Raw genomic sequence first — 25,965 nt, forward strand, 5'->3', positions numbered from 1 at the left:
TCTATCTATCTATCTATCTATCTATCTATCTATCTATCTATCTATCTATCTATCTAAAATTAGTACTAGTGATAAAATGCTTAGTCCAGCAGAGATTCTGGCATCACTCTCTGAAACGAAGTATCTCTACACTCTAACTAGTTGGCAGTCTGTTTTACGGTTCTTTATTAGTACTTGGTTCTACTGATGAACAATTCCTCAGTTCTCAATATAGATTTCAACTTTAGCATATTATTTTCTAATACTATATCTGCTATAATTATAAATGCTTTTATATATATATGATAGGATATTACATATTTGGAATTCTTATATGTAATACATATATTCCTATACATATATTTATTAGTACAAACAAGTGTTTTCATTAAATATTCATAGCCAACAATTTTTCCTGTAAAAATAGATTTCCAATATTTCCAATTCGCATCATTTCAAAAACAGGTACTTGAGAGATGAAAAACTAGGTGTTACAATTAAGAATTTTCCTGAAATTCTCGTTCTACCTCTGGCAGTTATGGCCTTCACATGTAACAGTGTTTTGTGGTAGAAACGGATCACTTTAATGTGTTCAAAAGCCTATTTAAGAACCAATTATAATTTTGTGTTCTAGAAACTGGAGCAAATTTGTTAGTAACAGAAACTCATGAAACAAATGGCTTTAATTAATAAGCAGCATTTATAATTTCAGAGAAACTGATAACATTATGCATAGGAATAATATTACATACATTTCTATTTATCTAATTAATGTAGTTTGCCAAGAAAATCATAAATCTCCTTAAGTCCTTAGCCTTCCTTCTGTGCCTGTGCTGTGGCTTGGACATTTGGCCTCTCCAAATCTCATCGTAACCAATGTGGGATATGTTTGGGTTATGGAAGAGGCTCCCTCATGAGTAGCATGGTGCGCTCCTTGTGGTAGTAAGTTAGCTTTCACTCTATGCTTTCCTGGGAGAGCTGGCTGTTAAAAACAGCCTGGCACCTCCATGCTCTCTCTCTTTCTTCCTTTATTACTGTGTGATCTCTGCAAACACTGGCTCCCCTTCATCTTCCTCAATGAGTAGAAACAGCCTGAAGTCCTCACCATAAGCAGATGTTGGTGCCATGCTTCTTGTACAGCCTGCAGAACTATGAGCCAAATAAACCTGTTTTCTTTATAATCATGTAGTCTCAGTTATTCAATTCTAGCAATACAATGGACTAAGACAGCCTGATAAATTAATAACATTACAAGTTAGAAGTCAAAGACTTTATGGATTAAAAAATCAAAATCTTTTTGAAAGTTAAATTTTGCCTCTAGGATCAGGATGGATCATCTTTTCCTGAGATGGAAAGTAATTTCCCTTTATTTCATTTGGAATAGGTTTTATAAATCTATTAGAAGAGAGCATTGAAGGGAAAGGGAAAGGGAAAGAGGGGTTAGTAATATTAGTTGAGTGATTATTATTGAGCCTTATGCTGAGCAAAGTCTCCATATTCTATTTAATCTCACACACTTTGAAGAAGATGCAATGTCTACATTTTACAAATGAAATACAGATGCAAAAATGAAACAAAACAAAAACACCATACCTTATCCAGTTATATCTACGAAAAACAAGGTGGGACTCTTCCAGAGTTACATTATATCTGGCATCGTAAGAATACAGCAAGTTCTCATCATAAGAAACTTACCATATTACCACATTCACTGGTGAATACCACTTTAAACACTTATCTTCCAGCATGTATCTACACATCAAATTGATGAAAGTAGCTGCTTGAGGTGACTTTCTACTGCTATGCAAGTCCAAGAGGGCCATGTGTAAAGAACAGAAGTATAAGTAGTTGTATTACTTCATTCTCGTGCTGCTAATAAAGACATACCCAAGACTGGGTAATTTATAAAGGAAAGAGGCTTAATCGACTCACAGTTCAGCATGGCTCGGGAGACCTCTGGAAATTTTTACAGTCATGGTGGAAGGAGAAGCAACAACATCCTTCTTCGTATAGTGGCAGGAAGGAGAAGTGCCGAGCAAAAGGGAGAAAAGCTCATTATAAAACCATCATATCTCTTGAGAACTCACTCACTATCAGGAGAACAGCATGAGGGTGAATGCCCCCATTATTTAATTACTTCCCACCGGGTCCCTCCCATGACATGTGGGGATTAGGGTAACTACAATTCAAGATGAAATTTGGGTAGGGACACAGTCAAACTGTATCAATAGTTTAACAATTCTTGTTTTGAAAAAGTCAACCAACTGAAAACTAGGTTGTCAGATGAAGATATAGTAGGAATTTTCTCAGCACAGCCTAATATACTGCAGCTTAGCTGTAGGTACTAGAAAATAATAACCATCTGCTCAATTATATTATAAATTACTTTAAGTTAGGAACCAATAAATTATCTTTGCACACTCCAAAGTGTCTAGCATAGGGTTTGACACATCCTAATTCTATTAATGCCATTAGTATCAAGATTAATAAATATATTTTTATTTATTCCTGACTTTTTTTTTTCAGTAAAAATGTTTGAACAACTCATTTCATACCCAAACTTTAGAAACTCTACAAAGTATATGCCCAGTGGGATTTTCTTTACTTGGGAGAATTATTTTAATCCCTTATTGACTTGCATGATGCATCTACCTTGATGTTTTCACAGGAACTTATTTCACTGATGATGATCAAAAGAGGTATGTTGGGCTTTGATCAGAGTAAATCTGAAGAAAGCTGGAAATCTGCAAATATAAGGTGATTAAAATTTTTTCTCCATCTTAGTGAAATGAGGAAGCAAAATGCTGGCTGATACCTTATAATTAGTGTGAGTCAAATTAAAAGGTTTTAGTTAAAGATAATTGAAATAGGGCTAAAACAAAACAGAAGTTTAACACTAGGTCTATATAATTATTGAAATCAGAAAATTCAGTTTTTCCAATTAGTCAACTGAATGTTGTCTCTTCAATTGTTGTTCAAGGTATTTCCGGGACCATCCTACCATCCGAGTTAACATTTCTAAAATAAAATGTGGGAGAAGTAAAGGAAGAATTCTCAACCTTTCCTATAGTGCCAGATGCTTTTTACAGACGTGAGGCCATTCCCTATTCTGGATGGAGTGTGAAGGAGCCTTGCAGATTTATCTTTCTCAAGGAAGCTATGCTTAAGGGTGACCATTAAATTAGTACATTTTTCTTGTTAGCTAGTCAGTCTAAGGCTGTGCATGCTTACTCTTATCTCGTAATTCAGAGCAATTTCTTATAAGAAAAACTAACATAGATGCAGGATAATATGCATAGATGCATATTGCAATAATTTTTTATGTTTTACAAGCATTTTACTCATAAAAAGATAGTTTGAATCCAGGTTATGATTTAAGACCCCATTTAGCTAATACAGTTCATCAATTTCAAGTAATAATTTCAAGTATTGAAATGCAGTTATTTCTACAGACTATTAATTAGTAAAACTATCTGACTACTAGTCGGTAAATGTTTTTAAGATTTTTTTTTTTTTTCTTAATGATAGTGATCATCTTAGTCTTCATGAGTTGCAGATACATGAGTTCTGCAAGAAAAGATGATCCAGAAACTTAGTGTAAATGATAATTTGGGAGCTTGTCTGGGACAGGAAAGGTCTATAATAGAGAATAGGGACATAGGAGCATGCTAGACATATTTAGAAAGAGAGAGGAGTCCAGGAAAAGGAAGGAGCAAGGGAAATACCAATATCTACTAATATTTTTTATTCTAAGAGAAGATTAATTGTATTGATGCCTCAAAAATATTTATCAAATGCTATGTTAGTAGCTCAATACATATTTAGCATGCTGGAAGTTATTACTTCATGCAACTCTAAAGTCAAAAATGTCTCCAATTAATTCAGTGCTACAGATCAAGTAAGTTTTCTTTCATAAGACTCATACTGTCCTCAAAAAGCATGAATGTGCAACTTACATTCTTTTGATTTTGAATCCTCATCTGAATCCTCAGTGAGTTTGCAAAGATGGCCTACCAATTCTTATAGTCTGTGTTGCCCAGTCAGAAATAATTTTGTAAAAGAACTAAAGGAAGCATAATAGTTTCTCATGATAAATCTGCATGTTTGAACACATCCTTTTCTAATTATCTTCTTGCAAAATATGATTACAAATAACAGAATTTTATAAAAATATACTCTTTCAATTTTAACCTTAAAATTTAAGTAAACACAGTTAGTACTTTAAAAAGAGACAGCTACCTATAAAAGCACAAAAAATAAAAAGTAGTATATATGTATGTTTTTCAGTTGGTAACTACTAAGTATAAACAATACAGTAATAAATCGTGAATTTATATTCAGTACAGTACAGTAATAGTACAGTAACAATACAGTAATAAATCTACACAGAATGTGTAGAAGATAAGGCCTAGTCCTGTGGAGATTTGTTTATAGATAAAATGAGGATAATCTTCAAATGCTATTTAGAAACACAGGGTAAAACAAGTACACTCAACTAGGAGTCAGTCAGTTCAAAAGAAGAAAAAAGCCATATTAAAGACAAAGTACGAAAATTGTTCACGCGAAGGATAGTGTATAGAACAGCCTTGACAATGTAGAGGGTTAATCTGGAGACACAGTGACAAATGAGCCTAAACAAGGTGCTTTAAGTTACATTAGGAATTACTTTCAGTTGTAGTACATGGAATTAAAACAGGACAGCAGGAGAGTGAATGATCAACGTGTATATATATATATATATATAGAGAGAGAGAGAGAGAGAGAGAGAGAGAGAGACTGTGGGAGTAGTTTGAATTCTGTACATGATTGTTGGTATCAAAGATAAGAATTTAAATGATTGAACTTTCTCAAAAATTTGAAAAAGTGTTAATGAGAATTTCAACTACGGAATTGGCTTTTGGAATGGAAAGCAAGTAGTGAAATGAAAGGATCATAGACAGTTTCATAGTAATCAACAGTATTTGGGATTAGTGAAATGGAAGGGTCGTAGACAATATTACAGTAATCAACAGTATTTGATGACTAGATGTGAGGATGACCAAAGAGATAAAGAACTTTGCTAAGTGGAATTATCAATGAGCCAGGGATCTCAGGAAAGAAAACAAAATTTTGAAAATATGTATTGATATATCATACTCTCAAAAAATGTTTGAAGTAGCTTAGTCGAAGCTTAAAAATGAAGTGCAGGTAATTAAGTACCCTAAATCATCAATAAAAATAGAAGACAAAGTCAATTACAGGAAGAAGAAGAGTAATTATAAAAATAAGTTCAGATTTAAATATATGAGTTTGAATTGTCAGTGGAATATTCAGGTTAAAGTTTCTTAGTTGAGAGTCAAATCACCTCACAGTGATGTCTATGAGCCCAAGTTATTTCTGTAATGGATTTTTGTTATTGAATGTGACTGAAAATAAACATTCTATCAACTGGGTCTGGAATAAATCATGATATTTTAGATATTTGGTTGGTTATGTAACAAAGAGGTTCCTAATAAACATAAATATTTATAATTATTACTAACTTATGCATTGAATTTGAGATGTGATATTGAACCTATTTCTGCTTATGTATTGTGTTTTTTCAAACTTTGGTAATGAATAAATTATGTAAAATAAATTAATAGATTCACAAATGATAGTAAATGATCAATCACTTAAATAGTTCTTGAGCAAATCATGGGGCCAATACCTCTGTTGGTGGTACCAACAATAAATAGCAGATTTTTTTTTTCTGATTTTCTGCAAGTTTATATTTTAGCATATTTATGAGGCATTTAAGTGACTACATATCTGGTTACTGTTTAAAATCTGATATGACTGATAAAACTAAATGTTGACTGTAACCTGAGTGATGAAGTAAATCATCATGAAAGTGATAGGACTTTAATCTAGACTTTGAAGATTTGGGTCATATTTTAATAGAAGCCCCAGAGGAAAAAGGCATTAAGGACAGTAAGATAGAGAGAGAGAGGGAGAGAAAGAGAGCATAAATGTGCTTGGCTTAAGAAAATAGCATGATCTATTCCAATGAGAGGAAAGAGATCAGAGGAGCTCACATATAAAATGTAGAATAATGCGCTTCAGTGTATTGGGGAAAGTGACTATAGATTAAAAAGAGTTATATTATAGAATTTTTGGCATACTCATCTAAATTTGTTGAATAATGACTTACGAGCAATAACAAACTAATGTATACTCTTAAATATAGCCTAAACGAGAAAGAATTAAGATGTTTTAGGGGAACAGGGAGAAGGTTAGACTTCAGTAAAATAGATTAGTGGTGAGTGAAAATGATGTTATTCGAGACCTATAACAGCACCTTGGACAAAATAAGCACTGACTAAATATTTGATGAATGAATGAATGAAGGAAGGAAGGTATGAAGGAATGAAAAGTCCTAAGCCCAAATCAGATGCAATTAAATCGTTAAGGATGAAGGCGATGTTCATATAGAGCAGAAGGTTAACTTATTTTACTTTCAGAAATTCTGAGCTTTCAAAATATGGAACAGTAAACCCATGTTAAATAAATAAAAGTTAATAAAAAAATTATAGCATCACAAAACCCATTTTACTTGTTGCTAATAAGAACTCTCATTTGAGTTAATTTTGTGAGCTCTAGTTATTTTGATTATGTCATTATTCTTCTGAACTTATACTGTCAGCTTAGCCAATTATTATTCATGTTAAAGCAATCAAGTATTTCTGTATTCAGAATAAAATTAATGAACCTACTACTTATTTCATATGCATTTTTTTTCTGGTTTCTTCAAATGCTTGAGGAGGAATCATTCAGAGGTATCTGATGTAAGTTTTCGCATGTCATTAATTTGTGTTTTCATTTTGAAATGACAGCCGTGGAAGATGATGTTGAATGCTCTGTTGTATCTACTGTTCTTTCATTTTTAAATATAAATAACATTCTCGAATAATTTGGCCAGAATAGTAGTTATGACAGTAGGATGGATTGGGAAATACTACAGTCTTTTAAAATTTCAAGATGCAATTCTTTGCCAGGAGGAATTATCTACTCCTGGATGGTACATTCTTTAGGGTTGTAGGCTGATATTGACTATGGTAGAGTTAGTCCCACTTGTGGAAACTAAGGCTGTTGGCAATCATGTCTACTCAAATAGTCACTAATGAAGTGCTACAAGCTTTGGTGAACAAACTGTCTCATACTGCCCAGTTTTCAGCATAATTGTCCATTTTTCTCTCTGTGTGTCTTTGAACATAAGTAAAGTCCGAAAGGTGGGGAAGAGTTAAACAAAGCTCTCTACGTATGAGGTGTTGCTGTTTTTGCTTGTACAGTTTGACAGCCCTAGCCATGGGCTCACTATTTATTGTGTTTCTGGAAAGCTCTGTAATGACTGAACTCTTTCCTTTCACTGGCACCTTAAATAGTCTCAGAGTTCATTTAGCACTGAGTATGATCATCGTTCCCCTGTGGAATGTCTTGGACTGCCTTAATGCAAATACCTAAAATTATTTTATTTGTATTAGATATATTTATAAGATATTAAAATAAAAATCATTTTTCTGCAGCTTATGAGATAATATTTTATTATTCGTGGCTTTCATTTTATCAGGCACGAAACTTGAAAGACAAGATATGAAACTGTCATTTATTCTCTAAGGACTGTCACTTTTAATAGGAATCAATTTGGTTTTATAGATTCAAATTCTATGAGTTTATTTTTTAGCACAAGATTCAGTAGGAAAACAAAATGTTTTGATATTATGAAATAAGATGAAGTACATGAAATTTTGTCACTTTATCATGAATGTGAGAATGTTTTCATAGCTGTGATAGCCCAAGGATATAGTTTTAGAAGAGTTAGTACTTTTTCTTTGGTCTATAACATGTTTAAACTTATTTTCCTTTAAGTATTTATTCAATATTGCCTTCCATTTTGCAGTGGACTCCATGAGCAGATGAAAGGTATAGATGTGGTTGCTGAGCTTGGTACAGCTCCTGTTTCCTTGCCTTTAAATTATGCTTTTTTGTTAATGCAGTATTACTCTTACTTAAGGAATAGCTTATGATGTAGATCTTTTCTTATTTCTAGAAAAAACTGTAGAGTAGGGTGTTGCTATAATTTATATTTCCTAAGTGATATTTTAGAAGGCTGTTTGTAATGCAAGTTTTTATACTGTAAATGTTTTCTGACTTTTACTATAAAATTAGAGTGTGTGTCATTTATGTAATACAAGTAGGTCACCCAGCAAAAATAAATTCATGTATCTTGTTTTATTTACTTATGATAATATTATAAAAGTTACTTACAATGTCAAGGCAGCATCTATGCATGCAATATAGTGCAGAGAATCATGACAAGGATTCTAGACAAGAGGGTATTTTTCTTGACACATTAGATAATTTTCACAGAAAGAAAACAATTTTTTTAAAAGACATGAAAATTGATTCTATTTTATTGTTTGTGAAGTTGCAAAAACACTGCAAAATCTAGATACCTAAATGATGCATTCTATTTTATGAAGCAATACTTTCAGGAGATTATTTGAAATACCTTCAGCATCATAATTTATGTATTATTACAAGCATTTTTATGTAAAATCATATAAATATTCTTGGAAATCTGCTATTTGAGGAATGTCTGTGTAAGCACACAGGATTAAAACACTCAACAATGCTTTAATGTTGCTAAACATATGACTATTTTGATCATGTGGTTCAATTTATGAAACCATCAACAAGTAAATTATGGTGTATTATAGTAACAAGTTTAACGGTTATTAATAATGAATAATATTTTAACAAATGTATTTATTCATATATATATACATTTTTTAACCAAAATGAACTTGTTAATAAAACCAATAGAACTTTAGAAGAGTATGTGAAAAGAAAATAATGCTTTCAAACAGACAACTGAAGGGAAAATATTTATTCTAATAAAAAGTTCATTACATCTGGCAGCTGGAATGCTCTAACAAATTTATTGTCAAAAGTTCTAGCTATAAATGGCTAAATTATTCTGATTTTTCATATTGGTAAATTCTGAAACTTGTGTGAGATTATCCTATACATTTCCTGATCATGCTTGATTCTGCAGCTACTGAGTTACCCTATACCGTATAAGTTATTGTTTTATCACAATGAAAACTGACAAGGTTATAAGGAGATAGGGCATATCTGCAAAGTGACTGCCTAGCTGACAGAGTTGTGAACGAAAGAACACATTGCCTGTAGAAAAGTCTGATGCTCTGTACCTTTTTATCCTAAAATTTGTGTATACATAAACCAGAACATTGGAAATGTTTAATTCATTTGGACAGCATAGAACAGGGTTTTTAAAACTTGTTCTTTAGATTGTTGTCTTATATAATAGAAGTATATTATTATCTCCAGATTACCTACTTAGGTTATAAAACAACTTATTAATGATTTTATTTTTCTTGCAAAGAGACATTTTCCTATATGTAATATAGTAAACAATTATATTATAGTTTACTACATTTAACAAGGCAAACCTCAAATATTGACTTTTTAAGATCTTTTTTTTTTTTTCAAAACTCTACATCTCTGAGCCCACAGGATCTAGCAACAGTAATATTAGAAATGAGAATTTAAAACAGAAATCAAGTATTCCATTGTAACTCCACTCAATTATGTTTTCCCTTGATACTCTACATGATTTCAGGATATTTTGTTCATTACCTTCATAGAAATATTCATGCTAGTATTAAATTTTAACATCATTTTCCAAAGAGCAAGTGCTAGTTTAAGTTATAGAAAGACAGTATCATTTTTTTGTTTACAAAATGTACTTGAAATTTTGCCATATATAGAGAAACAATATACATGAGATAAAATAATAGATACTTGCAATTTAAACTATATAATACAGCTTCCTATTTAAGTTGAAATTGCTCACAGAGTAAACAATACCAAAAGCTAGCTAAACTTTTATTTTTGCTAAATTTTTGCATAATATAAATCATTGAAACATGTTTTTGTAACACTAAAATGTACAGCAGAACGAGAAAGTGGGTAAGTTTTCATTCTATTTGATTTTCTTCTCTGAGAAGTACATTCATTGAATTTGCAGTTTATTTGTAACTATTATTGGTGAAATGTGTTCAGTGTTGAATTCCTATAACACAACAAAATAAGTTTTGTAATAAGCAAGTTGACTTTATTATACCTATTCCAGTATGAAACCACACTGCCTATACAAAGCCTTGTTGTATCCTCTATAGAGAAAAGTCACAGGAAGATATTTATGGTTCCAGTGCTTGGCCTGGGTTATTTCAAAGCAGCCTTTGCACTGTGGTAAAATGGTGGGGGCTTATGTACAGTTTATATCATAATAGCTTAGGATTTGTGTGCACAGCAAGGTTAGGCTCCTGAAGCGAGTGTCGAAGGGCAAGTTCTAGTCTCTCTAGCTATTTTTGTGAGTTCACAGATGTCTCATCTTCCAGGAGTAAATATTTCCTGGATCAAATACTGATTTTTTTTAGTTTTCACCATAAATTGACATAGGAAAAAAGGAGTCCTGTACCAGTTCCAAGATCTGCACTAAGAAAATAGAAATTTCTTTTGTATATATGAAGTGAAGGGATTTAGATTTCTGGTTCTTATATACTGTGATGTTGGTTGTCTTAAAAAAAAAAAAAAAAAAAAAGCAAAAAACAAAAAAACAAAACAAAAAAAAAAACCCAGAAGAAAAACCTTATTCCTTGAATCAGATTACCCAGAAAATGAACATTTTGTAACAAACGGGCAACAGGAAGCTGGGTAGTACTCATAATAAAATTATGATCAAACTGTAGTCAGGTATTGAGTTATTATCTAGTAGAATATGTTATGGGCTGATATTTGTATCCTACCCAAAATCTTATGCTGTTGTTCTAACCCCCAAAGTAATGCTATTAGGAGGTAGGGTCTTTACAGGTAATTAGGTTTAGATGAAGTCATTAGTGTTGTCAGAGGAGATGAAATACAAACACAGGCTATGGTGTTTATAAGCAAGAAATTGTTACAAGTAATAATTTAAAAATACACAACAATAGTTTACAGTGATTATGAATAATTTATTTTGTCAGAATGAGTAGGAGTAGGGCAAAGTTACATTTTAGACAATATTGTATTCATAAAAAGGAAAATAGTATTTGAATACAGAATAACTTGGACATTTTATTAAATACAATACACATTTTTATTTTGTTTTATTTTATTTTTATTTGCCATGTCATATATTGAAGTAAATAATTCTTAATATATTTTTATGTGTATATCTGTGGACCTTGAACTTTGTATTTTTCTTTAAAATTTATTACTTTAAAGTATTACAAACCTAGGCAGAGTTGATGATCTTTCAATACTTTATTTTTATAGAATTTATTTTTTCTTTTATAGTTATCCACTATTTATACAATTTGATATAATCCTTATACATCTTTGCATGTATTTGTTTGTAATGTTTTCTTAGAAAATGAAAAGTTATTCACAAATTATCATTAATTAATCAATAACATTAGTCTGTTACCTTAAAGTTGTCCAAATAAAAGTATAAGCTAACACATTAAGTCTTTTTTGATTTGTAGCTGGACAAGAATTCACAAGATTAAACCTCAGTAGAAGATACCACTTATTGAAATTTCATTTATTCAATCTTGTGCTTTGGCCATCCTAAATCATTTTTAAAATTACTTATAACTTACTGTACCACTAACATATAATCTTTAAGCATAAAATATGAGAAATTAAACCCAAGTACTATTAATATAAAAAATACTATGCTAAAATTATTATTATTATTATTATTAATTATTATTCTTTTTTTTTTTTTTTTTTTTTTTTTTTTTTGAGACAGAGTCTCGCTCTGCCGCCCAGGCTGGAGTGCAGTGGCCAGATCTCAGCTCACTGCAAATTCCGCCTCCCGGGTTTACGCCATTCTCCTGCCTCAGCCTCCGGAGTAGCTGGGACTACAGGTGCCCGCCACCTCGCCCGGCTAGTTTTTTGTATTTTTTTTAGTAGAGATGGGGTTTTACCGTGTTAGCCAGGATGGTCTCGATCTCCTGACCTCGTGATCCGCCCGCCTCGACTTCCCAAAGTGCTGGGATTACAGGCTTGAGCCACCGCGCCCGGCCGCTAAAATTATTTTTACATGGTACTAAAGTCAAGAAGGCATAGGGTTACTTGTAAGCTAAAATTAATCCACCCTAATTAGTTAAAAGAGTTATCTAAATATTAGGGATAGAATATAAACTCATTTTAATATAAATTATTCTCTGCATTCATATGCCAAAATTTAAAAATATTTGAATCTATGTCATGAATCTACTTTTCTTAAACCTAAGCTGTTTCCAAACTCTTGGATTCACTTTTTTATTCTGTTATAATTTTGCAAGAAGAAACATGAAAAAAGGAGTACATTTCTAATTTTTTTCTTTTTTCTTTTTTTTTTTTTTGTTTTTTTACTTATTTGTACAAATTTGTGAAGTACATGAGAAATTTTGTTACATGCATATAGCGTGTTGTGATCAAGGCAGGGTATTTGGAGTGTCTGTCACCTGAGAACAATACATTTTTGTTAGGTATAGTCACCCTACTCTGCTATCATACATTGAATTTAATCCTTCTATCTTACTAAGAGTTCTACCCTTTAACTCAGTTTGCTTCCTTGTCCTCCATGTCTCCCACTCACCCTTTGTAGTCTCTGTTATCTGTCTTTCAACTCTCTACCTCCATATAATTAATTTTCTTAGCTCCCAAATAAAAGTGAGAAAATGTGATATTTGTCTTTTAATGCCTGACTTATTTCACTTAAGATAATGACCTCCAGTTCCATACATGTTGCTACAAATGACACAATTTTATTCTTTCTTATGGCCAAGTTGCATTCTATTGTGTATATATAACACATTTTCTTTATTAATTAACCTATTGATGGATATGTAGATTGATTCCATATATTTGCTATTATAAATAGTGCTGCAATTAACATATGAATGCAGGTATCCATTGATATACTGATTTGTTTTCCTTTGGGTAGATATCCAGTAGTAGAATTGCTGGATCAAATGGTAATTCTACTTTTAGTTTTTTGAGAAATCTCCACATTGATTTCCATAGTGGCTCTACTAGTTTGCCTTCCAACAAACACTATATAAGTTCCCTTTTCTCCTCATTCACACCATCATGTTATTTTTGTCTTTTTAAATAGTCATTCTGACTGGGATAAGACAGTATTTCATTATGGTTTTGATTTAAATTTCCCTGATGATTAATGATGTTGAGCATTTTAGCATATACCTGTTGCCCATTTGTATGTCTTCTTTCGAGAATTATCTAGTCATGTCCTTTGCCCACTTTTTAATGGCATTAGTTTTTTCTTGTTGAGTTGCTTTTGTTTCCTGTACATTCTGCATATTTGTCCTCTGTTGGATAAATAATTTGCTAATATTTCTCCCATTAAACCGATTGTCTTTTCACTTTGTTTTTTTTTTTTCCTTTGTTGTGCAGAAGCTTTTTAATTTGATATACTCCCATCTGTCTTTTTGTTGTTGTTGCCTGTGCTTTTGATGTCTTAGTCATAAATCCTTTGCTTAGACCACTATTTGTGAGAATTTCCCTGAGGTTTTCTTCTAGTGTTTTTCTATTAACAGTTTTGCAACTTACATGTATGTATTTAATTCATTTTGAGTTGATTTTTGTATATGATGACAGACAGGAGTCTAGTTTCATTCTTCTGCATGTGGCTATCCAATTTTCCCAGCACTTTATTGAAGAGGGTGTCTTTTCCCAAGTGTAAGTTATTGTTGACCTTCTCAAAGATCAGTTAGCAGTAAATATGTGGCTTTATTTCTGGCCTCTCTATTTTGTTCCATTGGCCTTTATATCTATCTTTAGAGAAATACCATGCTGCTTGGGTTAAGTCAGGTAATGTGATACCTCCAGTTTTGTTCTTTTAGATCAGGATTGCTTTGACATTTGGGCTCTTTTTTAGTTTGATATTATATATATATTAGAATTGCTTTATCCAATTCTGTGAAAAAATGACTTTGGTAATTTGACAGAAATTGTGTTGAGCCTATAGTATGATTTGGGTAATGTGGTCATTTTAATGTTTTAATGATATTAATTCTTCTGATCTGTGAGCATGGGAATTTTTTTTTTTTTTTTTTTGTATTTGTTTGTGTCGTCTTCAATTTCTTTCATTAGTGTTCTGTAATTTTCCCTGTAGAGATCGTTCACTTCCTTAGTTACATGTATTCATCGGTTTTCTGTCATTGTAAATAAAATGGACTACTTGATTTTTTTTTTCTCAACTAGATTGTTATTGGCATATAGATACACTACTGACTTTTGTATGTTGATTTCATGTCCTGCAACTTTATTTACGAAAACTACCAGTTTGTTGTTGTTGTTGTTGTTGCTGTTGAGCCTTTTGGTTTTTCTAGATATAAGACTATATAATCAGGAAAGAGGAGAAACTTGACTTCCTCGTTACTAATTTGGATACCTTCTATTTCTTTTTCTTGCCTGATTATTCTGACTAGGACTTCCAATACTATGTTGAATATGAGAGGTGATATTGAAGGGGAAAAGCTTAAAGATTTCTATTTTTTATTTGTAATGTTCTAACTATTTATCTAGTTAAGGTATTCTTAATATGTGTTCCAAATGAAAGAATAGTATCTTTATGATCAACTAATCCCAAATTTTCCCAAAAGAAGTGAAAAGAAGGCTAGAAGAAAAACGAGAATTCATGAGAGCCAGCTTAACATATACATAAATTTAGTACTGTAGAGGTTAATTGTTTTCCTTCTGTGGCAAGGAAAAGAGTCAGATACAAGAAACTATGTATTTGACACACAGATGATCAAGAGTCATTGTAGATAGAGAGAAACATAGTTATAAAGTTTATGCACACCACTAGGCACTTGTTAGAAATAGTCCCTTTGGTGAATAAAAACAAAAATGTTACTAAAAAGTTAAAATAGTAGTCTTTTCAAAACTTTCCATTGGAGATCTTCTATACTAAAATATATATGTGTGTGTGTATACACATGTGTGTGTATATATATATACATATTAAGTTAGTGTTCAAATTAAAAGTGGGTAGAAAGGCAGCTATTAGTATACAACAAAGGGAAACTGAGCCAAGAATGCAATTAATCGTCTTCACTTATGTAATTCCAAAGCATCTAGTAACTAATATTACACTTCTTATTCAGATTAAAACTGTTCTGGGCCAGGCACAGTGGCTCACACCTGTAATCCCAGCAATCTGGGAGAGAGAGGCAGGTGGATCTCCTGAGGTCAGGAGTTCGAGACTAGCCTGACTGACATAGCGAAACCCTGTCTCTACTAAAAATGCAAAAATTACCTGGGTATGGTGGTGCACACCTGTAATCTCAGCTACTCGGGAGACTGAGGCGGGAGAATTGCTTGAACCCAGGAGGCAGAGGTTGCAGTGAGCCGAGATCACACCACTGCCCTCCAGCCTGGACGATGGAGTGAGACTCTGTATAAAAAAAAAATAAATTATTCTGTGTAATTATTCTATACTCTTTATGGCACCTCTAATGGTTTTAGATATTAGGTAGGCTTAAACATTTTAATCAAAGCCATAATTTTAGTGTTCAATTTAATTAGTTAAATGCTGCCATTTTTATTCATTCAACGAACATTTGTGTACAGATGTGGTACAATTTTTTATCAATGTACAAGGAAAGGTCAGTGAGTAAATGCTAAATTTTCTACTTATTAATTTTCTAAATCTATAGGACACATTTTATTGTCACTTAAAGTGAAACAGGATCCATTAAAAAAGAAAAGGAGAGACTAAAAGAATCAAGGAGAAAAAATTCTAAAGAGCAAGAAAGTGGAAAATAAAAAATACTTTGAATGTGAGCAAATAAATGTAAACAAAATAATTTGCAGAGACAATAACCTATTATAGCAAAATAATAGACACAATATACTTTAAAACTACTGATCTCACTCTCTTGGTCTCTTGGGTGCTGAATTTTGGTATAAAATTTTCACTACTGGAAACTATTACTTTGCCTCATACGCAACTTTTAAATTCCCTATATAATTAAAGAAATGTTATGAGACATTTTTTTAACTTTGAGTTATTTTGAATTTAAAAGATATTTAAATTATACTTGACACATTTTACATTAAATATATGAACACTTATGATAAGCTTGTAATGGATTAATTTGTTGAGGTCTATTTTTAAATGTCTTTCACCTGATGTGTTTATGGCCAACACAGGTAACTATACTTGACTTTCAGACAGCTTTCATAAAAAGAGAGTGAATGGAAAAACTGATCACTATAGGTATTTGTTTTTACTCTGTGTGGTAAAATGATAAATAATATTGAATCAAAAATAATATCAATTCTGTCTCTATTGAAAGCCATTTATTTTACACATTTTTATTTGTTGCTGTAATGAATTCTTACTACACCCTGCATCCTGCTCAATATAAGGATAATATCGTAGACATTAAACTTCTAATTTTAAGTACTGACCTAATGTTCATACCTTTGAAAACATTATTAACAGTGATTGTGTATTATTCACAGATATTGGCTGACCTAGAAAATCATGCATTATTTAAGAATGATCTGGAATGTCAAAAACTGATTCTAGAAGCAATGAAATACCATCTATTGCCAGAAAGAAGAACTTTAATGCAAAGTCCGAGAACTAAACCCAGAAAATCTACAGTTGGAACTTTGTATGCTGTAGGAGGAATGGATAACAACAAAGGTATATGATTTTGGATTTATATAACTATACATCCTGTGTTAAATTGTGATGCAGCTTTAATATTGTAATGGTTAATATCACAAAAATTTACATAAACATAGCTTTAATTATTGTTATTTCAGATTAAGAGAGAAATTAAATATCTCTTATTTTTGGTCTGTAGTTGCTTTCTGCTTCTTATTCATCTTTAAGTTCCTTATTCATTTCTTGTGCATTATGAACAAGATTTCATATAAAATAAAAAAGAGATTTGAGTCACTTAACAGAGGCCAAACAATTTGTTGGACATATCGAGAATGGTATTTCAATGCTAAGAAATGTAAAATGCTAGGCAAATTCTTACTGGGATCTCAATTATGAAGAGAATCTCTGAGAAGTTGAGAATGTCACATAGAAGCCAGATAAATAAGTAGACAATTATAAAGAAGTATAAGAATGGTGAAAGTTATAATTTATAGGTTTAATAGTGTTTACTAATTTAGTCCTTCAAAAGAATCATTTGTTTAAAATTAAACATATGCATTTGAAGATTTTATTCTTATGTTTTTAGAGTTATTGGAAAAATCTCCAAAAATTTGTCCTCTTCAGATTTTCTTATGTCTGTCTTAATTTTCACGAATAAGTACACAAGAAAAATAATATTTAAAAAGTGTAATTTTCATGTTTGTTTCTAATAAATGATATGACTAACCATAAGAGATTTCTAGTAAGTATAAAAAAACTGAAATTGGCAACAATAGAGTATGACCAAATATTCAGCATCTTTTTTTTAAATTATTAAGATAAATGAGAACAACAACAACAAAAAACAAACTTATTTCAATCATTGTGAGCTGAGATTTCAAAATTGTAGCTGAAGGGAAAAAACTTCTGTAATCAATAAGGAATGACACATTCTTATTTGTTATCTGTCAAAAAGATATCCTATGGCTGTTAGATGGTTTTCATAGTTTATTTTGGAAAACAGCAGCTCCTGTAACATATGAAAATGCAGAAGTCTAAAGAAATGAGATTTCTTTTATAAGTACATAGCAAATCTAGATAGTAAAAGGGCAAAATGTTTGTCATCACATGGATGAATATAGGCACTCATAAAAGAGAATATTCGTCCTGGGAGAAGGTACTAAAGCTTAGAATACGCTATTATTGAAGTAAGAAAGCCTTAGAAACTTCTTTAAAACACAATAAAATATCTTCCATCTGGGGTAGTCTCTTTCCCACAAGACAAAATCTGGATGGTGATTTTAATGTTTACTTCAAAAAACATCAGATATATAATCTATATCTATGTATCTATATCTATATAATATATGTGTGTATATATACATATAATTATATATATACACACATATAACTATTTATATTTCTATAGAAATATACCTATTTATCATAGTATTCAACTTCTTCTCTCGGACATTATATAGCTAGGCACCTAAGTATAGGTATATATAGATTTACTAACATCCTTGAAGTTGTTACTTTTGTTGCTTGTAGTCATTACTTATATTGAATGCGTGAAACTATGTTATTACATTTTTGAAAGACACTTCAAATTGCTTACTAATTATTATTCACATGGAAATGTCACAGTTTACTTGAGCTTAACCCTATTATTAAACACTTTGCTGGGATTCAATTATTTTTTATATACATAATGCCACCATTAGCATCCACATACATAAAAGTTTATCCTAATCGCTGAGTATTTCCTTAAATAGACATCTAGATGAAAAATTAGTGGGTGGGAAAGGAAAGCTTTTGTGACATAAAAGCTTATTTCTTTTTAGAAAATATATAAGAATTTATATTACCAAGTTATATAGAATGCCAGTTTTACTGTCTTGTCAAAAATTTTTTTATGAGGAAGTTTTAACATAACAAAATATAGAGTCGTATAATCAATCCCCAAGTGTTCACCATTATATTTATATTTCTCTTCTTATTAGTGAGATTGACCTTTTTGTATTTTAATTTTTATGCATTTAATCATACATATAACAATGAATACTGATATATTAGTACCTGTCTTCTAATTATTGCATTTTTTGCAGTTTCTTGAGCATTGTTTGGTCAGTAGTAACAGCCTATGGTACAATCCCGTCATTTTCTTTATTTTAAAGAAAATAATTTTGATACTTCAGAAGCCTGCTGTAAATATCTAGTAGGTAGCATAACACACCTGGCAATGTTTGAAAGAATGATGGATATTGTATAAGAAAATATATAGATGCTCTGGATAATGTTAAGTTTTCTAAGACAGAATTTACTTTATTTTAGGCAAACACTTAGAGTAAGAGAAAATTGCCTTCGTCCAAGCAAGAATTGGATGATTTGAGACCAAGATTTAGTGTTTGTGAGGACTGCCTTATTCTTGTTTTGCTTTCAATATTTATACCAGGGCCACTCATTCTTGGTGAGCCCTGAATGCGGTTTCATTTTTAACTCAGAACTAGCTTTGCCTAGTTCTAAGATAAATCTATGCCTTACAACTATTTATAAGCTAAGTTTATCATCTTAACTTCCATTTTCTGCCTGGATCTCTGACTTTTGCTGTGTACATCTTCAAAATCAGTGAATGCCCAGAGAAGACAAGCAGTGTTGCCCTGTCATTCTCTTTACTGAGGGGTAGGAGTCTAAGGTCCTGACTGCCTTGATTGCACTGAACTGCAATTTGTATCTTTTCAGCCTCATCAGACTGCCCGGTGGCCTCAGCCCACATGTATGCAAAGTCTCTAAGCCTAGAGCTGCTTGTGAATCAATCATTTCTAAAGGCAAAAATGACAAAGAATGTCAGGCTCATTTCCATTCACGTCCCCTCTTTCTGGGACTTCAGATTTTTAAGTGTTAGCTGTATTTTTTAGTCTCTGATGTCTTAAAACAGCTAAATTTTGTACTATGAACTGAAGCTTTGTAGTTACTCATGTGGGAACAGTTAGTCTGATACAAACTAATCCATCATATTTAAAAGCAGAAGCTCCTGTGTATTTGTTATTTTGAGGTTGTCTATATCTGAAACTTCTTGAATTTTTTTCAGATTTATATATTTATTTATGAATTTCAATGTTCTTACTTTTTTTTCATTCTGTCCATTATTTCTTAACAATTACACATTTTATTTTATATCCTGTGGCTAATACTTTCAACATCTAAAAGGTTGGGGTCTAAATCTGTTGTTTGTTGCTTCTGACAACTATCACTCATGTTAGTTTGATTCCTTCTGTGTTAGGTAATATTATTTTAAATTTATAATTAGTTTTCTTTACTCTCTGGGACTTCTTAGGGACCTAAATTTTGCAGATGCCTTCCTCTAATGAGCCTGAATTTGCTTCAACCCAGAACCAAAGGCATCACTAACATAGACCCATGTCAGCCCCCTTTAACCTTCCAGGCTTAATGCAAGATCTGTGGTTCCTTGTTCTCCTGCCTTGAGTTTGGCCCAAGGCAGATGCCCCAGATCTCATTGTTGGAAACCTCTGTCCACAAAAAATGCTGGCTTTTGTATTCCTTTAGGTCCCTCTCTGGTTTCACCTCATTGTTCCTTCAGCTATTTGACTATGCCCTTGAAAATTTCTCTTATTTTCATGTAAGATGAGCAATGCAAACAATTTTTTTTGTAACTTGCCCAGGTGGGCTGGTATTAGAATTAGAGGACATTTCAGCCTGAGTTTTCTATTCTAAAACAGTCAGAAGCATCCTATTTCTCTTTTGTTCTAAAGTTTTCTCCATAGATTATTTCACTTGTTTTATGTCCTATAAATTTTGAAGAATACGTATTTTGTCTGTAACTAAACCATTAACACTCTGAAATGTTTCAAATATTTTAGATATTTGTAAGGTAGACTCCTTGATATTTTCATAGTTAATTAATTTTGGAGTATTCACAAATTTAATAGTATTATTTTCAGTTATAACTTCTACATCTCTAAAATGCAAATAATAATCCCACCTCAAATTTTAAATTCTAACATGTATTAAATTAGAACATATCTAATTACAATGTAAATGACCATTCATTAACAATTTGATCAAATCCCGTGGTTCTAATAGTGAGTGTAATTCAAAATCTGGAGCCTAAACAGGAATTGATACATGTCTTAGAACTGAGTGATCATTAGAAAATATTCAAAACTACAAGTACAAATTACTGAATACTCATTTGTTCTCCTGTTATACAGTAATTCTCTTTTTCAAATGATAGACAACTTCGCAACAGAAACTACATGTTTCTAATTTTAGAAACACTATTAATTGTGATAACACTTGTGATCAATTGTAGACTTTCAGTAAACATCTACTAAATTTAAATTGTAACTAATTTAACTGATCTAAATGCGTATCCAAAATGGACAAGTCTCTCATATATTTATGAATTATAAATTCACTTTGAAGTATAATATACTATTTATCAATATAAACTGTGTTAATATGAAATTCACCTTTGTAACATTTTGAAGATGTGAAAAGCAAAATATAATTAGAAGATCTCTGTTACCTACACAACTCTTCCCATAGGACCCTTCAAGCAGAAAATAATTTTATGAATCTAGGACACTTTTCCTCAGGAACTGATTATTTGTAAATGATAGATATTACATCAATGACATAAATACATACATATGTACATTTAATTGAAATTTCATTTTTTTCTCCCCCCAATTTAGGTACTTATTTATTTATTTTTATTTCAATAGGTTTGTGGGAAACAGTTAGTGTTTGGTTTACATAGATAAGTTCTTTAGTGATGATTTCTGAGATTTTGGTGTACGCATCACCTGAGTAGTGTACACCATACCCAATGTGTAGTCTTTTATCCCTTAACCCCCAGCCTTTCATCCCTCCCCTCAAGTCCCCAAAGTCCATTGTATTGTTCTTATAACTTTGTGTCCTCATAGCTTAGCTCCCAGTTATAACTGAGAACATATGATGTTAGGTTTTCCATTGTTGGGTTACTTCAATGGGAATAATAGTCTTCAATTCCATCCAGACTGCTGCAAATGCCACTATTTGGTTCCTTTTTGTGGCTGAGTAGTATTCCATGGCATGTATGTATGTGCATGTGTGTGTGTGTATATATATATATATATATATACACACATGTATACATACATACACACACACACACACCCCATTATCTCTTTATCCACTCATTGATTGATGGGCATTTGGACTGGTTCCACACTTTTGCAACTGCAAATTTTATTGCTATAAATATGCATATGTGCAGATGTCTTTTTCATATAATGACTTCTTTCCATCTAAGTAGATATCCAGTACTGGGATTGCTGGATCCACTGGTGGATCTGTTTTATTTTTTAAGGAATCTCCATACTGTTTCCCATAGTGGTTGTACTAGTTTACATTCCCACCAGCATTGTAAAAGTGTTCCCTTTTCACTACATTCATGCCAACATCTATTATTTTTTGATGTTTTGATAATGACTATGCTTGGAGGAGTAAACTAGTATCACATTGTGATTTTAGTTTGCATTTCCCTGATCATTAGTGATGCTGAGTATTTTTTCATATGTTTGTTGGCCATTTATTTATGTTATTTTGAGAATTGTCTATTCATGTTCTTAGTCCACTTTTTGATGGGATTGTTTATTGTTTCTTGCTGATATGTTTGAGTTTTTGTAGATTCTGGACATTTGTCCATTGTCAGATGCATAGTTTGTGAAGATTTTCTCCTTCTCTGTGGGTTATTTGTTTACTCTGCTGATTATTTCCTTTGGTGTGCAGAAATGTATTTAGTTTAATTAAGTTCTATCTATCATTTTTGTTGTTGTTGCATTTGCTTTGGAGTTCTTGGTCATAAAGTCTTTCCCTAAGATAATCTTTAGAATAATTTTTCTGAGGCTATCTTCTACATTTTTAATGACTTTAGGTCTTAATTAAGTCTTTTATTAAGTTGATTTTTGTATAATCAAACTGGAGATGAGGCTCCAGTTTTGTTTTACTACATGTGGCTTGCCAATTATCCCAACAAAATTTGTTGAATAGGGTGTCCTTTCCCCACTCTATGTTTTTGTTTCCTTTGTCAAAGATCAGTTGGCTGTAAGTATTTGGCTTTTTTTCTGGGTTTTCTATTCTGTTCTATTTGTCTGTGTGCCTATTTTTATAGCAGCACCATGCTGTTTTGGTGGCTATAGTCTTATCATATAGTTTAAAGTTGGGTGATGTGATGCCTCTAGATCTGTTGTTGTTGTTTAGTCTTGCTTTGACTAGGCAGGCTGTTTTTTGATTCCATGTAAAGTTTAGAATTCTTTTTTAAGTTCTATGAAGAATGACAATATTTTGATGGGAACTGCATTGAATTTTTAGATTGCTTTCGGCGGTATGATTATTTTCCCAATGATTCTACCCATCCATGAACATGGGATGTGTTTCCCATCTGTCATCAATGATTTATTTCTGTCATCAATGATTTCTTTCAGCAGTGTTTTGTAGATTTCCATGCAGAGTCTTTCACCTTCTTGCTTAGGTATGTTCCTAAATACGTTATACTATTTCTTGGCAGCTATTTTAAAAGGAGTTGATTTCTGGATTTAATTCTCAGCTTGGTCGCTGTTGGTGTATAACGGTGGTACTGATTTATGTACATTGATTTTGTATCCTGAAAGTTTACTGAATTCTTTTATCAGATCTAGCAGCTTTTTGCATGAGTTTGTAGAGTTTTCTAGGTATACAATCATATCATCAGTGAACAGCGACAGTTTGACTTCCTTTTTACCAATTTTGATGCCCTTTATTTTTTTCTTTTGTCCAATTGTTCTGGCTAGGAGGTCCAGTATTATGTTGAATAGAAGTGGTAAAAGTGGTCATCCTTGCTTTGTTCCAGTTCTCAGGGGGAATGTTTTCAACTTTTCCTCATCCAGTATAATGTTGACTGCGGGTTTGTCATAAATGGCTTTTATTGTCTTAAAGTATGTCCCCTCTATGCCAGTTTTGCTGAGGGTTTTAATCATAAAGGGATGTTGGATTTTGTTAAATGCCTTTTCTGCGTCTCTTGGGATGATGATGTGATTTTTGTTTTTAATTATATTTATGTTGTGTAGCATATCTATTGACTTGCATATGTTACACCATCCATGCATCCCTAGTGTGAAACCAACTTGATCATGGTGGATTATCTTTTTGATATGCTGTTGGATTCAGTTTGCCAGTATTTTGCTGAGGATTTTTGCATATATGTGTATTAGGGATACTGGTCTGTAGTTTTCTTTTTTGTTATGTCCTTTCCTGGTTTTGGTATTAAGGCTATGGGAGTTTCATAGAATGATTTACAGAGGATTCTCTCCTTCTCTGTCTTTTGGAATAGTTTCAATAGAATTGGTACCAATTCTTCTTTGAATATCCGATATAATTCAGCTGTCAATCCACTGAGTCTTGGACTCCTGGTTTTTGACACTTTTTTTAAATTACCATTTCAATCTTGCTCCTTGTTATTGGTCTGTTCAGATTTTCTATTTCTTCCTGGTTTAATCTAGGACCATGGTATATTTCCAGGAATTTATCCATCTCTGCTAGCTTTTCTAGCCTGTGCATGTAAATGTGTTCATAGTAGTCCTGTCTGATCTTTTCTATTTCTGTGTTATCATTTGTAATATCTCCTGTTTCATTTCTAATTGGGCTATTTGGACCTTCTCTCTTATTTTCTTGGTTAATCTCACTAATGGTCTGTGAGTTATGTTTACCTTTTCAAGGAACCAGATTTTTGTTTTACTTATCTATTGTATTTTCTTTTTCAATTTTATTTAGTTCTGCTCTTTTCTTTGTTTTTTTTTTTTTTGTTTTTTTTTTTTTTTGTTTTTTTTCTTCTGCTGGGTTTGGGTTTGGTTTGTTCTTATTTCTCTAGCTCCTTGAAGTGTGACCTCTGATTGTCTGTTTGTGCTCTTTAGACTTTTTGCTGTAGGCATTTAACACTATGAACTTTCCTTTTTCATTGATTTTGCTTTATCCCGAAAGTTTTAATAAGTTGTGTCACTATTATCATTCAGTTTATATAATTTTTTAAATTTCTATCTTGACTTCACTGTTGACCCAACAATCATTCAGAATCAGATTACTTAATTTCCGTGTATGTGCATGAGTTTGACGGTTTCTTTTGGAGTTGATTTCCAATTTTATTCCACTGTGGTCTGAGAGAGTACTTGATATAATTCCAATTTTCTTAAATCTGATAAGACTTGTTTCGTGGGTTATCATTCAGTCTATCTTGGAAAATGTTCCATGTGTTGATGAATAGAATGGATATTCTGCAGTTGTTGGGTAGAATGTTCTCTAAATATCTGTTAAGTCCATTTGTTCCAGAGTATAGTTTAAGTTCATTGTTTCTTTGTTGACTTTCTGTCTTGATGACTGTCTAGTGCTGTCAGTGGAGTATTAAAGTTCCCTACTATTATTGTGTTGCCATCTATATTATTTCTTAGGTCTAGTAGTAATTGTTTTATATATTTGGAAGCGCCAGTGTTAAGTGCATATATATTTAAGATTGTGATAGTTTCCTCGTGGACAAGTCCTTTTATCATTATGTAATGTCCCTCTTTACCTTTTTAAACTGTCATTGCTTTAAAGTCTGTTTGTCTGATATAAGAATAGCTACTCCTGTTCACTTTTGGTGTCCATTTGCATGGAATATCTTTTTCCACCCATTTACCTTAAGTTTATGTGAGTCTTTATGTGTTAAGTGAGTCTCTTGAAGACGGCAGATACTTGGCTGGTGAATTATTATTCATTCTGTAATTTTTATGTGGGGCATTTAGGCCATTTACATTCATTGCTAATATTGAGATGTGAGGTACCATTATTTTCATCATGCTAGTTTTTGCCTGAATACCTTCTCTTTTTTATTTTTTTTTCCACTGTATTATTGTTTTATAAGCCTGCTGAGATTTATGCTTCTATTTTGGTGTATTTTGAGGTTTTGTTTCCAGATTTAGAGCTCCTTTTAGCAGTTCTTGTAGTGCTGGCTTGGCAGTGCCAAATTCTCCTAGCATTTCTTTGTCTAACTATTATTGTATCTTTTCTTCATTTATGAAGCTTAGTTTCACTGGATACAAAATTCTTGGCTGATAATTGTTTTGTTTAAGGAGGCTAAGATAAGACCCCAATAGTTTCTAGATTGTAGGATTTCTATTGAGACATCTGATATTAATTTACTAGGTTTTTCTTTATGGGTTATCTGATGCTTTTTCTCACAGCTCTTTAATTTTTTTTACCTAGTTTTTCAC

The 25,965-nt window shown here is 31.9% G+C and overlaps 1 protein-coding gene across 2 annotated transcripts in view; it reads left to right on the forward strand.

The window, feature by feature from the left end:
- The window catches only part of KLHL1 (kelch like family member 1), a 414,035-nt gene that overhangs the window by 268,874 nt on the left and 119,196 nt on the right, over positions 1-25,965 (forward strand). For both annotated transcript variants that reach the window (XM_023185609.1, XM_023185603.1), the window contains one exon: positions 16,549-16,735. In XM_023185609.1, coding sequence (XP_023041377.1) covers positions 16,549-16,735 — 187 coding nt within the window. The remainder of the gene's footprint in view (positions 1-16,548; positions 16,736-25,965) is intronic.

This window comes from Piliocolobus tephrosceles, chromosome X (genome assembly GCF_002776525.5).
Source record: "Piliocolobus tephrosceles isolate RC106 chromosome X, ASM277652v3, whole genome shotgun sequence".
Lineage (NCBI taxonomy): Eukaryota > Metazoa > Chordata > Mammalia > Primates > Cercopithecidae > Piliocolobus > Piliocolobus tephrosceles.